General features: G+C 40.6%; 3 protein-coding genes across 4 annotated transcripts; 1 reads left to right on the forward strand and 2 right to left on the reverse strand.

The window, feature by feature from the left end:
* The first annotated feature begins 1,358 nt into the window (after window positions 1-1,358).
* Window positions 1,359-4,186, forward strand: LOC140269782 (transmembrane protein 179-like). The gene is made up of 4 exons (XM_072364778.1): window positions 1,359-1,739; window positions 2,230-2,367; window positions 2,446-2,524; window positions 2,602-4,186. Exons 1-4 carry the CDS (start codon window positions 1,438-1,440, stop codon window positions 2,773-2,775), a joined length of 693 nt encoding a protein of 230 aa, XP_072220879.1. The 5' UTR covers window positions 1,359-1,437; the 3' UTR covers window positions 2,776-4,186.
* Window positions 3,633-11,305, reverse strand: cunh14orf180 (chromosome unknown C14orf180 homolog). 2 transcript variants are annotated; one of them, XM_072364776.1, is made up of 7 exons: window positions 10,933-11,305; window positions 9,147-9,177; window positions 8,945-9,053; window positions 6,724-6,887; window positions 6,429-6,561; window positions 5,823-5,849; window positions 3,633-5,422 (listed from the first exon to the last, which is right to left on the reverse strand). In XM_072364776.1, the coding sequence occupies exons 1-7, from the start codon at window positions 11,073-11,075 to the stop codon at window positions 5,217-5,219; spliced, it is 813 nt and encodes a 270-aa protein (XP_072220877.1). In that variant the 5' UTR covers window positions 11,076-11,305; the 3' UTR covers window positions 3,633-5,216. The 2 variants fall into 2 exon arrangements, with proteins under 2 accessions (XP_072220877.1, XP_072220878.1); XM_072364777.1 differs by lacking the exon at window positions 5,823-5,849 and having other exon boundaries at window positions 10,933-11,281.
* On the reverse strand, window positions 11,155-16,909 carry LOC140269824 (consortin-like). Its single transcript, XM_072364805.1, has 4 exons — window positions 16,448-16,909; window positions 15,713-15,743; window positions 12,423-12,513; window positions 11,155-11,260 (listed from the first exon to the last, which is right to left on the reverse strand). Exons 1-4 carry the CDS (start codon window positions 16,598-16,600, stop codon window positions 11,155-11,157), a joined length of 381 nt encoding a protein of 126 aa, XP_072220906.1. The 5' UTR covers window positions 16,601-16,909.
* Window positions 16,910-17,330: the final 421 nt, after the last annotated feature.

Here is a 17,330-nt window from a genome sequence, read left to right on the forward strand (position 1 = left end):
TATAAAGATTTGCCACAGCAAAAATACTCAAGCGGCAAAAAACAAACACAACAAAACCAAATAGTGCGAAAAAGAAAAAAAGCATCAGAACCTTGGAATTAAATCAACTTTTAAGGCCAAGACCACACACACACACACACACACATATAATAACTCAAGTTAATCTTGGAGCTGATATCATCATGGAAATCAGAGTGCTGTGGTGCTGCAAAATGACACATAAATCATGTGCAGGGGAGATGATGCAAAATACTGCAGTCCGTATGATGGATACAAATAGCCTCCTGATGTCCAGAAAGTGCTCATATAAATACTTGTCTTTTTGTTGCATGCAATATTTCCCTGAAAACAGCAGGATTATTAATAACTCCTGAGATAAAATTGCTCAGTGGGACTCTCAGATTAATACGGTGTGTAGTGTGATTAAAATGCACACTTCAAATGAGAAATGTAATATTGTTTTCATTATTTCATATTTGATTTATTTCAGGGACAACTAACAAAACACTTTTCATCCCTGCACTCTGCGCCATTCTGCATAAAGAGGCTTTACATTAGGGCTAGTGATCATAACATGAAACATTTATATCAACATTGCAGCAGGCGTCTTTTCCACTGGAGGGCGCTGTGAGCTGCAAAGAGGCAGGAACAGGAAGGGGAGAGACACCTTGGCCAGCTCACCAGATGGGCTCACTAGAGCATGTCAGATGCATGTGACAAGCAGCTACCTGCCCTTCCTTAAGGACTGTCACCATGTATCAACAAACCATTACTCTAAGTTGTTAGTGTACACTGCATTATACTGTGTGTGTTCAGATGAAAGATTACACAAAGGAGGATCAAGCGTTTTCCCTGCACAACCAAGCCTCAAATCAAAATAAAATCATTAAGCAGTCATTGCAAATTCATCCTGTGCAAGCAAATATTCGCTGGTCCTCAAAAATGTAATCATTTTTTGTCAGTCACCCTCTTTAGAATCTGGAGAAAGTTTGTTTTAAAGTTATGCACCAGGAAGAAAATAACATTTATCTGATTACAAAGAGCAGCTAAAATAACAGGAATGATCTGTTTTCCTTTTTTCATTAAGTTTAAAAATCGTTCAACCACAGTGAAACACTGGAATAAAATTATTATAGGTGCAAATGGTTATCAATTTGCTACCTGTGGTGAAAACTAAATGCAGAGATGGGTGTTACTCCCCAAAATGTCGTAATTAACTGTTGCATATATAAAAGCTGTTGCATATGGGAACACCACTGAGGAGGTACATCACCACGGCTTGGATGTAGATGAGATGGAGAGCCCTGAAGGCCTCCGCCTGCTCATTAATGTGCAGCACAGTGCGTTCTCGGATGCTGCGCCTCTGCTCATCTCTGGCCCCACTGCGCAGCCGCAGTTTCTCCGGGACGCAGAAAGCAGCGCAGAGGAGACAGAAAAATGGCCCTCGATAATTTAATTTTCGCCCAGTGCATCCTATATTTTTTAGCTTTTGTGTTCGGTTTTATCGCTGTGGTGCCTCTGTCAGAAAACACGGAGGATTTCCGAGGGAAATGCCTGTTGTTCACGCGTGGTATGTGGCAAAATGAGAACATCACTGTGTCGAAGCAGCGCTTCATCGTGGAAGAGTGGGGACCCGAGTCTTCCTGCAGCTTCATCACTTTTGTCGGAATAGCATCCCTCATCCTGTCCGCAGTGCAGGCATGGAGGCTGCTGTTCTTTCTGTGCAAAGGACACGACGAGTGAGTGAACGATCACTTTCAAGACAGTTAAATAGAAAATCCACAAAAAGCTGAATGGAGCAGCATGTGCCACTTAGCTTTAACGGTTTATTTGTGTGTTTTTCCCCCTTGTTCCTCCCACGCCCAAATCCGCGCGCAAAAAGCCGTCAGAATCATACCCTACATGTATGATAGGTTCGTTGTTATTGGTGGTAGCTGCAGAAGACGCCATAAAAACGCGTTGTCACGTCATCCTCCAACATTAAGATGCACAAATCTAGCTCGCTCTATCTGGTTTCAAAATCCGTCATAACCTCAGGTTTACGTGCAATATATGTGTGACACTAATGCAACCTTTATCATAATTTCTATGTTAGTCTGATCATTATTAATCTCTTAAAGCTAAATCATACGGTGGGGCTGCACTGTGCTTCTGTCTTATTGGCCTCCAGCATGCAGTTTAAATATTTTTTTCTCATCAGTTTTACATTTTTGTTCTGTCTACCTGCAGCTCCATTTTTAATGCCTTCCTCAACCTGCTGATCAGCTCCCTGGTGGTGTTCACAGTCTTCCTGTCCAGCACCATCGTCAGTGTTGGTTTCAACCTTTGGTGTGACGCCATCACTGAGGGAGGTACTATGCCTAGCAGGTGAGCCAAGAGCACAGTAACTTTACTTTTCATACATTACCATGTTATAGCCACACTTAGTACAACTTTTCTTTTAAGCTGTGAAGACCTGCAGGACACAGATCTAGAACTTGGCCTGGACAACTCTGCTTTCTATGACCAGTTTGCCATAGCTCAGGTAATGATGTTGGTAATATTACCATTTGGATATTCTGATAAAATCTCAGTGCTAATATGATAATGTTCCTCTTTTAGTTTGGCCTGTGGGCTGCTTGGCTCACCTGGCTTGGGATCTCAGTAATGGCTTTCCTGAAGGTCTACCACAACTACAGACAAGAGGACCTTCTGGACACCCTGATCCACGAGAAGGAACTGCTGCTTGGCCGCTCCTCACGCCGCCCCTCTGACCTCAAGACCGGCCTGATATAGAAACTATAGGCTGCACAAACACAAATACATACTCACACTCAACCCTACAATCCTCTTGCCTGCCATGAGAAACACCAATGTTTGCCTGTGTAGACAATCAAAGTCAATTGGCTTCTGCTCCCAATAACCTTGGATTGAATCAAATGGAAGATTTCAACTTTGTTCTCCAGATATAACAGACACTCGCTCAAAAATCTACTGATGGTTGTTAATCTTTGAAGAGACCTGCTTGATTTAATTAATTCATCTAGTGTTTGCATCTCATTTGAAGACACACAACCCCCAGAAAATTTTGATAGTATTAAAACTCATACATTGCTAGTATTTTGCGACGCAGTATTAATTATTTGGACAGTTTGGCCATTAAATCATGTTGTGTTTGTAAAACCTCTGAATGAACCTAATGCATGACAGTTTAATACTGTGGTTTTTAGATGTAAAAGGATGTTATTTTATTTGTCTTCACCAATAAATGTATTCCAAAGGTAAGCTTCTGCTAGGATGCGCCCTACATCTTGGTGAAGTGAGAATTATTTGCATGGTGCAGCAAAGTAGAATAATGCGTGCTTTTGCAGTGTATCTACACAACCGCTACAAAAAAGTGTTTTATAGAAAATGACAAATTGCATTGCAGAACATTAGTGAATTCAGCAGCTGATCCAAACATGCTTTTAGCATTCAATGTTCTGCTCCATGTGCCATTTAGTGACTCAGGCTTCTTCTTCACACCTTATAAGCTACAAAACAATATATTCTACTACTGTGACATACAGATATTGCTGCATGCATTTCTCATGCTGTGATGTCACATCCCACAATTGCTTTTAGTCAGGAAGAAAGCAAGTCAACTGCTTGACTTTGATAGGCAATGACAGTTTTATTCAAAACAACTGAAATAATAAAACGGTAGGAACTAAGAAAACCCTCCATAAAGGCACTTCTTTCAAAGTAACCATAAACGTTTGAACAACAGTGAAAAGCAGCTAAGTGTGCATATATAGGATATGAGTCTACTGGGTATTGTTTTATTGCTAATGACAATTTAGTTTGACAATACAGAGTCGCAAGTGTTTCTGTCCTCTATACAGGCATTATCAGCCTTATATTGCTTTGATATTCAAATACGAGATCTTCACAATCCTTTTCATTTTGAGTTCCCTGACACCTGTTATACAGAGAGCAATGTTTTGATGGAAACTATATATGATGTGTGTTATTGCTCATAATGAGAGGAAATGGGGATGTGCATCACTGTGCCCTTTGATTCCTTTAACTCATTTGTGTGTTGGTTTGGCTGTTTGAATTTCATTTGCTGCATTTGATAAAGGGACTCCTACAATAACATACAATATCTGGTCCTGTTATATTTCTATGTTTGGCTTCAAATATAGCAGTTGTTTCTCTTTTCAAATGTGTTGCAAATATTTTTTGAGCTTACACATATCCATATACTGGTCCAAAGCCAGATGGGAATTTGACATCACAATTAAAACCTGAATATTGTTTGAATAGAAATGCTACAGGTAACAAAAAGTTAAAAAATTTCAAATCACGAAAAGTAGGATTTTTGCGTAGATGCAGACATACAATATATGACATGTAGGATAATGGTTTTTTTTGCAGTGATTCAAGCAGTTACAAAGAGGAGAAACTGTTCAAAGCATTAGCATTCATTCAGTTAGAGTATATTCTCTTCAACAATAGATAATATTGTGCTGCAGATTTTTTCCTCAGTGGAACTAAGAATCGGCCGTCCACCCAGACGACCAGACAGTCTGGTAAGAAGGAGAGGTTTTACATCTTTAAGTCAGTCAACCTGGTACTGTGAAGTGATGCAGCCCTGTGTTTGCTTTCTCACAGATCATTATTGAACAGTCAGTACTTCTCCTTTCAGATGTGCACTGTGTCAATCCAAACCTTTTCGCAACATCTTTACATTCATTGATGTGCAATTACGAGGCTAAATACTGATAGTGATAGTCCTTAGTATATTGAGCCATATATACACATTAATTTCTGTGTAATATCTGATATACACAAATTATGTATTGTAACAAAATAAGTATTTGCATTCCATGGAAACATTCACCCACAGGCATTAGGCTGTGACATGAACTGAAAAATCACGTATTTATGGTGATTATGTTAGCCTTATATGTGAGCATCAACATTGCAAGTGTGCAAAATGTTATCACAACTTAAATATTCAGTGGCATGCCCTCCACCTTAGAACATATATACATACATACATACATGTAAGCTACATATCTCTGGGATTACACATTTTCCCTTTTTCACTGTGGGAGTTTTGCAAGGCTCTGTGTACAGAGCCAAATGGCTGAGGTGTTTGTAGGCCTGGGCACCTTCAAAGATAGGAAAAAAGAAGGATCCGAAAAATAATAGAAATGAGGCTCCATGTTTCCACCTGTGGTCTGTCACAGTCACTGCATGGTCAGCCATATCCAGCAGCCCCAGAGAAGCTGCTTCATGTGCAGCAGGTATACAGCCAAAGTGGCCTCCAGCTCCTCGCACATTCGCTGTGGCCGCCGCCGGTCTGTGCAGTACATGGCCACGCCCAGGCATGACATCAGCAGGAATAGGCAGGTGAAGAGGGCAAGGTGGGGGCGGGAAGGCGTTGTCTCATAGGCTGTAAAAAAATATGGGAGCAGTTGAGAGCTGCTTTGATTTGTAAATTAGATTATTTGAATCGTCAAACAAACAGACCTCTTTTTCTTTTTGTATCTGACAAACTCTTTGACATATTTTGTGTGATTAAACACTTTATATTTACAGTTGTTAAGTGAAGTGTTGTCACAAACTAATTTCTGTGTTTCAAAAACTGTTAAAATGGGAGTGATAGTGATTGGCTAAACTATACACTGCAAAAGTTAATCCCAAGCAACGGTTCACTGACAACTAAATCTTTTTCTTTTTTAAGGTTGTTTTCCACGCTAAGTTAGACCGAACAGGCTCTGTGCTATTCAATTATGCAGTGGTGTTGATTCTCTCTCATGCACATTAACGGTAATTCTTTCAGACGGACTTACCACCTAAACAGTCACAGTAAGGAATGTCTGTGAAGCCAACAGAAAAGAGGCCAGTGAGTCAATAGGAGCAAACTACTGTGATGTACAGCAGCTACAGACCAGCAGCTGTGCGCTCACACACTGCACTATCAGTATGGAACAGACTCCACTGAGCCTCATTTGCATGCTTAATTAATTGTAAAGAGTAAAGTTGCTCATGTTTGGACTGTCATGGTTCACTTTGTTCAAAACCACTGGAGTCGGTTTACAGTTTACAGTTTACAATGCAATCTCAGTATGCTTAACTACTCTTGTGTTTTCTCTTTAATGTGAGGTGCAAACCATATTCAATTCAAGTTTCAGCAGCACGAATTTTGAAGAAGGATGTAAAACAAATTAAGTAAACACTATATTCATATTTTGACTGCAAAAATGCATTCACTTACGGATTTTTCTACAAGCGTGGAGCTGGCATAGATATAGAATATGGGTGGTGTGAAGTGACTGAACCAGCAATGTGAAGGTGCTGAAGATGGCATCATGTTGTTTGGTTGGAAACAAGATGTGACCATATATGACTGAGCAGGTCGAATTCTTTTTCCAAATGTTTTTTTCATGTGTTCTTACCATGTACTGTGGTCTCTGGCTCCCTGAATCGAACCCTGCGCTCGCCTTTCCGCCTGTGGTTGGGATCTGTGTCTGACCTGTAGCTGGGACTTGGCCTCTTTAGAATGGAGGTAGGGACTTTCCCACTGGTAACCTATATCAGATTTAATTCAAGTTGAGCGTATTCAATGCAAGCTTCAGTGGACACTTTAAAAGCCAGCAGCAAACAGCAGGAAGGCACAGATCTTTTACAAATAAGCTGCTTTGCATTCATAACAACACTGCTAAAGATACCTGCAAGCGTTGCTCTCCCTACCTTAGGTTTTGGTGTGTCCTCCTGTTGGTGGTGTGTATCCTTTCTGTGGCGTACCTCTGAGTGTTTCTCTCGATGGGAATGAGGAAGGCAATTAACTGTATCTCTAAGGGACTCTGCAGCAGCGAAGCGTTTGGACAGTGCTGACACACACTGGCCCAGAGAGTCTAACAAGAGAACCATGACCACAAAGTACATGAGCAGAGATCTAGATCTGTATCACGTTGCAGTCTGCAGTCAAACAGACAGTGAGCTGAAGTTAAACAAAGTGAAACATGCAAATGTGTCAAAGAAAAGATGCCAGTGTTTTAACCCTTACTTACTCGTGTTCTACTACAACTCTGTATAGAGTGCAGACACAACCTATCTGACATTAATGAATAGGTGATTAATCCTTGATTAATGTGTGGAAAGCAGGAAGATTGTCTGATAGGGTTTTTACAACATTATTATGAGGAGGGAAACATCTATCAAGCAATGATATACTTTACAGCCTTTACAGCCATAATAAAACAATTTCTGCCCTTACATTTACACTTCCAAATATTTGTCAGCGTGCTCAGTGAGCTTTTGAACAGTCTTGTTGACATTAACTCAGTCACTGACACGATAGCTTAGGTACGTTTTACGGCTTTAGAATCTCCACAACCCCTTAGCTGATCTATGCCGGTTTAGATGGGTTCTGATGTGGGTTTGGACACACCAATGCATTCATTCTGAGCAGGTAAATCCTATGCTGTTTTAGTGTTTCGGTGGGAGAAGTGTCATGGAATAATCCCCAGTTTACAACAGTGCCACAGAAAATTTTCATAGACGTGGTATTCAAAAATCCCAGAAGCTGTAGCTTACCTTACTTTGACACATATTGGTGATTCTAAAGTCAATTTTACTAGATTTTACTAGACTTGCTTGACCATAAAAAGCATCAGCGTACAAAAACGTGTAATGGTTGAATTGCATAAGCTAACTGTGTGAAAATGTTATTTTCTGCATATATGATAGCATGTAACCTGAAATCCCACACTGAGATGACATCATGCTGGCTCAGAGTTTCTGTATCTTTGTTTTATCTTCTGTAGATTATCTTGTGGCCCTAAACTCAATGTGTTCTTATGAGGACGTTTGACGTCAGTGGGACAAAAACCTTTGCTCTATTTGAATATATCTGTAGTTTTTGGGGGTCATTATGTTCTTTTCAAGACTCACTTTTCAAGTAATCTGACTTGAAATGGGGGGGAAGGATAAATTAATAAAATTTAAGTCAAGGTTCACATATTTAGGGACTCTCATATATATGAACATATTACAAATACACCCACAAACAGTATAATTCAGTTTACAAATAGACACAAATAGATTATCAGCAGAGGGAGGGTGAGTGACCCAGTTTATGCTGAAAGGCATTTGGGGGACGAGAGCAGTAAACACTTGAATATGCCTCTGTTAAAGGATCGCACTGTAGGCCAAAGAGGATTCTGCTGTGTACAATACAAAAAGAAAAGTCACACAAAAGAACACACAGACTACTGTGTGATCCAATTTGCATCTACAAATTAAATCCCTCTCTTGTGTTTGACGTTTAGCTTTTCACCAAACATGTTTAATGCTTTCTGAGGTCAATAAGAGGGGACGTTGTAAAGTTTTCCTTTATCGTGTCTATACTGCTGTCTTTACTGATGTATGTAGCTGCTGCTCGTGTTCAGCACCACTGACTCTGAGAGCTGACTCAACAGCGAGGCTGGTTTCCTACGTATTGCTTTTTTTACAGCGCAGCAGTCCTCACAAAAATGCAGAGTTCATAAATGGGCAGAGTTTTGCTTGCTGTAAGTGCAAAGCCAAGCATACTTACTGCACAACAGAACCATGGCCTCAAACTGTCACAAAGCTTCTTTTCTCCTTTTGTGCTGCATACAACTATTACTGTATCCAACACGAATGCAAGTGATAATTAATTTATCATTTTCATGGGTTAACATGCTTACTTAAGTGCTTTGCGTCTCATCTACACTGCACTCTTTGCTTTTCGTGGCTGAGAGACTGCTCTATATTTCTCAGAGGGTTTTTCCACTGTGGTTTCTGGAATCACACGCCCATGTTTGTTTTTCACTGGATATTACATGGATATCTACATACAGTACTTCTCCACTATACATGTTGTAACATTTCTACAGAATAACAGCTGTGTTTGCGTTGCTGCTCTGAAGCATTCAAGATGAGTGTTTACCTGAATATTCAGTCTTGCCAATCTCAGCATAGACAGTTGCCATGAGCTCCAAGCTTCTGGCTGTAATTGGATGGTCGTTACCAAAGGCCCTCTGGTGAATCTTTGTAGCCTAAGTGATGCAAAAATGCACGTAAAGCTCACTTGTATTGGCTTTGTTCTAAGATATACATAGGAATAAAAAGCAATAATGAAAACCACATACCTTACCACTGTATTCAAGGGCAAGATGAGGTCTGAAAATAAAGTAAGCAAAATGGCACTATTAGACAAGTGCAATAAGACTGTTTTGTCTGAGCTACAAATGTTTTGTACCTGCTGAAAACAAACATAATTAAAATGAACACTGAGAAACAGCTTTGGAGCTATCAAATGAACTCTATCTGCACATCTTTCTGTACACAGTAAATATTTCCATATACAGTACGATAACAGTGCTTAATCAAAATCAAGATGTATAAGCATATCAGTTTCAGTGTTGGGAGCACAACAGCATGACAAATCGACACGTGTGCTGTGGGTGGACACAGACAACAGGGCTGCAGGCACACAGGCACCTCATGGTGGAAGTGGAAACCTTCTATTTCTGCCAGCGAAGTCACTGTCTATCTTCCAGGGTGAATTACAAAAGATATGGCGCTCACAGGTTGGTTTACTGTCTCATACCCCTCCACCACTTCTCTGTTAAGTGCTAAGCTAGGTGAACGTGATGTGTTTCATTGAAGAACTGCCAGCTGTTCCAGTTATATCTACCCTGAAAAGCGAGCGAAGGACATTCATTGGCTTCACACTCACGCATGTGCCTGTAGATGTAGAGCAAGTTCAGGTTAGTGTGACAGATGTCAGCTTTGCTGTTCCAAACCTACACTTCCCTTCAATTAGTAATAGCTGGGTGTCGGCTTGCGCTTCTTTAGAAGGTCCTTCTTGGACATCTGATCAGCAAAGACAAAAAAAATCCTTCACCGGCCCAAAGGACTTCCTGTGACTTTCAGGAAGTTTAACAAATGCCTGTCCATAGGGAGGAAGTTCTTAGGCTGAGTCTTACCGCGGAGGCATAGAGGACTTTAGAGCACTATAAATGTACTATTTACAAGTTTTATGTTCCTGACCATTTTGTACAAGTTACATATTCTTTAAAAGTTGGTTTTCTCAAAACTACAAGAAAAGATCAAAGAGCAGAGTCAAATTTCAGCTAGAGCTTTTTTAGCTAGAAACCCAAGCCTCTGGATACAACCATGCTCAATCAGTACCATCTCAACTAAGTTTAACTACTGTATCCTTCTTTCTTTAATGAAGCCCCTTGACAAGCCCTCTGCTGAGCAAGCATTCCACCCTCCGTCACCCTTTCTAGCAATCAGGCTAAATGGCCTTATCCTAACAATGACATTAGAGGTACATAAAATGGTTGTATGCTGTGGCCTTAACAAAGTACCCCTGCAACAGGAGACACCAGATCCAATTAAAGTGTTCCTCCTGTGACGCTCAGGGAGAGGATGTATCTATTTTCTCAACATCAAATAGGAAATTCAAGTCATGCTAAAAAGTCTCACAGTTGGGGTTTATCAAGTCAAAAACTTTACACTGCAGAAAGAAATGTGCAAGTATGTGTGGATACCTATGCCTACATTTTTTCAAAGAAAATCTGAAAGGGTAAAAAGATTATGAAGACTAAAATCACAAAACTATGCAATGAATACATATTTATATATAGTTATATTTATAAAATATATTCATAAAATATAAATATGATTCATTCCTCAAACTTAGTTTCCTCAAACACTAATTTCTCTTTGCAAGCCACAAATTTCAGTGAATTTACAGAAAAAAAACATTGATCTAAAGATTATTATTACAGAAAAAGAGCCAAATACTGTCTGTATCTATGCAGTGAGATGATATATTTGTTACATATGAATCAGAACACATTTTCTGTGCAACACTCCATTAATCCCTTCATAGTGGAGGCTTCAACAGGACACAGTTTTACCTACTGTTTGCTCATGATGCAGAGCTGGGCCAGCCGTTCAAGGTGTTGCGCCTGGGAGGCCTGTTCTGAAAGTTCTTCGGGGGTTGTCCATCCTGTGGAGCCCAGCGTGGCCTCCTCCTGAGGCCCTGTTACGCAGACACAGGGCATAGAATCACAGTCAGCTTCCCAAAGAAGCACGGTAGTTCTTGTTGCCGCTCAATCTATTATTTCCTTCCACTACTCTTTGCTACTTCTCCAGCACTATCAAAAAATAAACCTCAAAATGCCTGAGTATCTGGCTATCAGCTTGTCTGCCACTGCTGCGCGAACCGTAAAGAGGAGCCAACTGAGGACTGGAGACAAGAGAGGAGAGATAAGGGCAGGGGAGAGCAGATAAGGGAGTCAAACAACACATTTTGCCACGCCCACGAAGCACTGAGAAGCAAAAACAGAATGTAGAGTACACACTGAACACAAACAAACTAAACACATATGATAGTGGCAGAGGATGTGAACTTGACTTGTTATCAATCACGCAAGTAAGGAGCGAAGTCTTTTGTTTGCATTACAAAACCTACAAAGGGAAGATTATGTTAGCTGTCAGGGGGTAAATACGGAAAAAGGGCCCATTTTAGAAGGACACTGGGGAGGAAATGAAAGCTTGTAATCAGTAAATGCAGTGCTACTGCACAAGTCCGCCATTCAGTCTGATTCTGTGCTGAATCAGGGGCGTCAGTATTCTGTCGTGACACATAGCTCCTAATGAGAAAATGTGGCCATTTGTCTTCTACTCTTTCTGTCCCTGATCTCTTCCAGTGTGCCCACGCTACACTGCGCTGCTGCCTCAGCAGCAGACAGAGAGGAAGAGGCAGACGTCTGGAGCAGCAGCAGCAGCAGGTGATGAATGAGCAGCCTTGCTGTGAACACTCTCACAAGGCTCCACCAAATATACGGTAAACAAAGATGGAGCAGGGTAAAATGGAATGTCTATTTAAAGGAGTTGATTTTCTACTAAACACATACACAAAACACACACTTTAACCCTCCATTTATTTATGGCAGGTTTGTTTGTTGCAAGACACTGTGGAGCTGCCTGCCCACGACAAAAAACTCTCTCAGACCCTGAATAGCTTCAGCTACAATAAGTCTTTTGTAACGAAACTAAAAAAAACTGGATCCTTATCATTTATATGATCTTTATGAACAAAGGAACTTTTGTGTAAATAACTATTCAATTTGAGACTGAACTGGAACATTTTTAAGTTGATTCAAGCTGTATCATTGCAAGCACACTCTCCTTAGTCTTTCTGAGAGTGTAAAATGATCTCTGTCTTAATTTTACATGTTAGCACAGCCAAATTATGTGTCTTACTAAGAAAGAAAGCTTACAGGAAATTTTAGGGAAAATAAACTAAATACACTTTGGAAGTCAAAGTGCACTACTGTGCAATACACACTGTGGGCTTGCACTCAGATTCCCAGAAGTTTTTACTGATAGTATATTTGGAAAAGTACTTGCCTGCAGTCCCCTGAAGAGCCGTGAGCTCGATCAGAGCCACTTCATAGAACATCTTTTCAGCCTGGATGAACTGGAGAGCCTTCCCATCTGTTTATATGGGTGAAGGATCTGTCTCAGTTGTCGACAGGATTAGTCAGTTGTCGAAGTTAAAAACAGCTCTCACGCTTTTTTTGTTTTTGTTTTTCTTACCCACTTGAGAATAGACCCTGAGGGCAAACAGAACATGAAGCTATCCAAAGTACAATGTGGATCTTGAGATTTGGACTTTGCACTAAAGAGCTCATACACTGATGTGTCACTGTTTTGGTGTTTGTACCTTTTGTCAGATACTGAATCTGACAACATAGTGTATCAGATTACACTTCTAATGCATCGTATTCTTATTTTAAAGCTAGATACTGTATTCTATTCTATGTTTAATACAAATCCATTTTGATAGATTTGAATGGTAGATTTTTGTTTCCATGAACAGATTCTATTTAAAGCATTCTAAAAATAGCTCGCATTGTGAAAGCATTCTGTGCACTTAGTGTTCTTGTCACTGTAAAAAGACACCATTGATGCTTGTCAGGTGAATTTAATGACCAATGGGAAGGAGAGAGCTTAAAATAAACACAGCCATGCCTGTTAAATGTCCTACTTAACATTGAATTGCTCATGTGTAAAAATTCCATCTTTAGCATTTCATTTTTCATCACTGCAGTGAAACTACTTGTCAGTTATAGCAAACAAAACTTAATTAACTTCTATTGAAGTTAGTAAGAAGTAAAATAGGTTATTGGCCCATTATTGAGAGTTCACTTGAAAACCAGAACAGCTAGTTTCCCTGAGGAACAATGTCAGGAACGTATATAACTGACAGAACATGAAAGTCAAGCTCTGTATCTGCCAGGAAATCCAACATTCAGTACAGATTAAATTCTACTGTACACGCAATCCTTCACAAAACAAAAGCACAGCTATGTCTCAGAAAGATAACAACAGAAGAGTCTTTAAAAATGTATATGCATGTTAAAGTAAAGTAAGTAAATCAAAAGATACCAAAACACAAGGAAGTATGGTGAGGGATGAAAGCTGAAAAGCTAGGTGTAAGTGAATAATTTAATTTCTTGTACAGTAAGAAACAACATAGCCACCTGCAGTGAAGACCCAGCACTTTTATTGACAAAAGTCCCTTGGAAATGTTCAGTTTTGCTCTTTTCTGTCTTAAAATATTTAACAAATCTTAAGCTCTCCAGTATTTTAGGATGGTTAAAAATATGTTATTCCTGCCCCAACTCCTGGGAGTCACCTGGCATCTGGGAATAGGGCAAATATGATGTGGACCATCTGTGAGGGAGGATAAGGGGAACAGCCATCACCAAAGGTCAGAGTGCTACTTCTACCTGCTATTTTTAGTAAGCTTGACCCACAACAATGCAACAACAGGAACCTCACACACCATCCCCTGGGAACGACCTCCGCTCTACCCGTCTACACACGCACAACCTCTGCTGAACTGGTAATTGGACAGCACTCCAAAACTCGCCAAGAACTTACATTAACACTGGCAGCTTCAAAGGCCCATCTGATCACATGTGCCACAAGACTGTAGCGTGCACTGACATAACGTCTCAAAGTACACAATGAGATCAAGCCTGCAGGAATCTAGGATCTCCTGCAGCATAATACAGTTATAAATAATGTGATTAAATCAGAATAAATGTGATACTTATAAACATTAGCTTGGATCTAATATTACTTTGGTGCATGTCCACTTTCAAATTGAAATACAAGATATGACCTGTTTTAGCCATCCATTAATTCATTGTTTCAAATGAGTCGTTTCTCTTTGTTTGAGATTAAATTCTTTATATGTAAGCCAGTATTCTTTCCAAGAAACCCATATCAGTGACCAGTTAGGAGCCAAAAGTGCTTTTGACTTTGAAAAAAGGTCTATTGTGGATACTGCCAGCTCTGATAGCAATACGTCAAATCCTAAGTGATCATTACATATCCACAATCTCCATCAACTACACTTCATACAATACAATTATCTGTAGAATAGCTTGCACAGCAACATGGAACTAGGCTGCTCTGAATAAGCAGATTCAGCTTTGTTTCCCTTTGGTCAGACTATACAAGACAAGACGTGAGTAGATTCTGCTATTTCTGCTCTTGTAAAATATTTGTGTGAAGCTGCAAAGTTCCCACATCTTGCTCCCAGATTGAGCAGGCTGACCCTTCACCTTCTTCCCTAGAGGATGGTGGCAAAAGTACCACAGCATTACTGCTTCAGTGGCTGTGATGCTCAGGAGAAATACAAAAAGAATTGAAAATACTGTTCGATGCTGGAAAATGACCAAATACTTTTGATCTATGCACATAATAAAGCTTCCACAAGAGTACAACAGTATTAATGTTGTGACTAGAGGCAAATTTTTTCTCAGTTGAGATGCTCATTATATCATATCAAATTCTTCCACTCTAATAAACAACACATGATGTGGCTATGCTTTTATGGCTGGAATGTCATGCTAAAAATAAAAGAATGTCACTCTATACTGCAAATAAAACACCCCAATTGGACATGACACGACACATTACTATTAATGACCTTATGTAACTCTGTATTGTACGTCAAAAGACTTAACCCTGTCATGGCAAAGAAAGACTGCGATGGTTACTGATGAAGCGAAGCTCAGCAAATTAACCTATTTTGGAAAATGGACAGTGAGAGGTAGAGCCTTGCTGAGGTAGATAACCTGAGCTGGTGAGTTAAGTGCTGGAGTGTCTCAGTGACGGGGAGAGGTGCTGTGGGGGTAATATATCCTGAAATGTAACACCTTTCTATTATCTTCACGTCCTATACTGCTATAGTTTATAGTGGCAGGGAAGTGGCGATGCGTAGGCCACTCAGTACAGATACAGGTTAATTAGTGCTCTCCCACTCTGTTGTGTAGAGATAAGAGCCCACAAATCCTCTTAAGAGACAGAGACAGAGCCTGGATGACACACAAAACATGTGGCATTCTGGGACACATGTGCTATTATGAACTCGCCGAAAGACATCAGCTCATCCCCCTCAGTTTACATTTTTTTCCATAAATGGTCTACATCGTCCATTGTGCTGGAATTTGGTATGCCTGGTTCCACTGACAATCCTCACATGTTCGCCTTACAGGGTCAGCTAATTAGTTCTATAGTTAGCTGCTTGCTAAGAGCTGAAATGAGAGGGAAAGTAAGTGTCAGATGTGAGATGTGGAGCAAAAACATAACTTATTCTGATTTTGTTGGAAAAGGATACAATTCTTTTCACTGATGAAGAGTTCAGCGATCTGCAAAGCACAGAAAGACAACCAAGATACATTGTTAAGCGTGAAATGATTAATTTACAACATCATTCCCAGGTGTGTGTGTGCATGATGTCATAAGCTACCAAAACAAATAATAATGCTCTGCTCGCATCACCACAGGTCTGGTCAGCATCATCCTCGTGTTCCAAAGTTCTGGAGCAGAGGCAGTGTTTTGACATCGCGGACATTCCTTCATGCAGTAAAACAGAATATTGACATTTTAGCTGTGCTTTTGTAACAGCCATACTAGCATGTAATCTGTTAAGACGTTGCCCTGGCTGCACAGTGCCTCATCTCATAAATAGCTGAACACACAAGAGGGGAGACTGTATCATTGTACATTAGCGCCGCGTTACACATCTTATTTAGAAGAGTGTACACAATCAGTTCTGGCGGGACAGAAGTCATCTTCTAGTGTCAACATAGAGACACATGATGGACTGTGCTGTCAGATTTGACATTGGTGTGAGAGATATCAAGGTTGAATGTGTCCTCTGTGCTGTGGTGTGTGATGATATATGATGCTCTACAGAGGAAGTGATGCAAATGTGTCTGTACAGCTGTGCAAATACACGATAGAACACATTTTTTGGATGTGTGTAATGAACATGTGGACTCACAATTGTACATGTGGAAAACAAAGAAAGTGTGTGTGGTTGTGTTTGTCCAGTCCCCATCTGGCTCACCTGGTGTAAGCAGTTGGGCAGAGAAGTGAAGCTCTGCACATGGGTCAGTCCCAACAGACAGCTGAGGAAGCAGTGGAGGGCGGCCTGGTACTCCCCCTGCTGCTGGAGCTGCTGTCCCAGCTCAAACAGGCCCTCCCTCCCTCCGTTCAGCATCCCAAGTCCCAGCCAGAGTCAGCGCTGCCTCCCATAAGAGCTCCACTGGCCGAGGACAAACGTTCCCCCCCTCACCCCTCCTCTGAAACACCACAGGTAGACTGAAACAGCCACGGAGTCAATGTTTAAAAAAAAAAAAAGGCTGCAGCTGCTCATGTAAACACAGACAGAAAGGTGGCACAGGAAGAGTGAGCAGTGTAGCTTCCTCTCAGTCTCGTCTGTGCACAGTAAGTCAAGGACAGGTGGTGGGGAGCAGGCTGAGGGAGCGCCAGCAACTCACACAGAAAAGATCCATTCCCCTCCCTCTTCTCAGGCTGCACCAGGAAAGGAGGACAGAGGAAGTCAGGGAGTATTTGCTGTCTGAGTGGCAGAGCTCTGGACCAATCTCTGCTCTGATCCTGTACAGTTGCTCCACCAGCATGTGGAGTCTCTCTCCAATCCTTTTACAGGAAAATTGCAAAGATGAATGTTTTGATGATGAAAAGCAAAGATAGTGACACATGTTCTATCATGTACATCTAAATGAGCTATCCAGAAAGATCAAATTATATTGTAACTTTATTTTCTGCTACTGTGCTTACACAGAACAGTAACTCCGAAAATCATTATACAAAGAATGATTTAAAGTCTTGCTGCCCTGCTTATGATTAATACATGAGGAGTGCATAAGATTTAAGCACCAAGTATATGTGAATGTGCTTCACATCATCACAGCAGAACCAAGCCTCTG

This window comes from Leuresthes tenuis, unplaced genomic scaffold (genome assembly GCF_036924035.1).
Source record: "Leuresthes tenuis unplaced genomic scaffold, fLeuTen1.0.hap1 SCAF_15, whole genome shotgun sequence".
NCBI classification, from domain to species: Eukaryota; Metazoa; Chordata; class Actinopteri; order Atheriniformes; family Atherinopsidae; genus Leuresthes; species Leuresthes tenuis.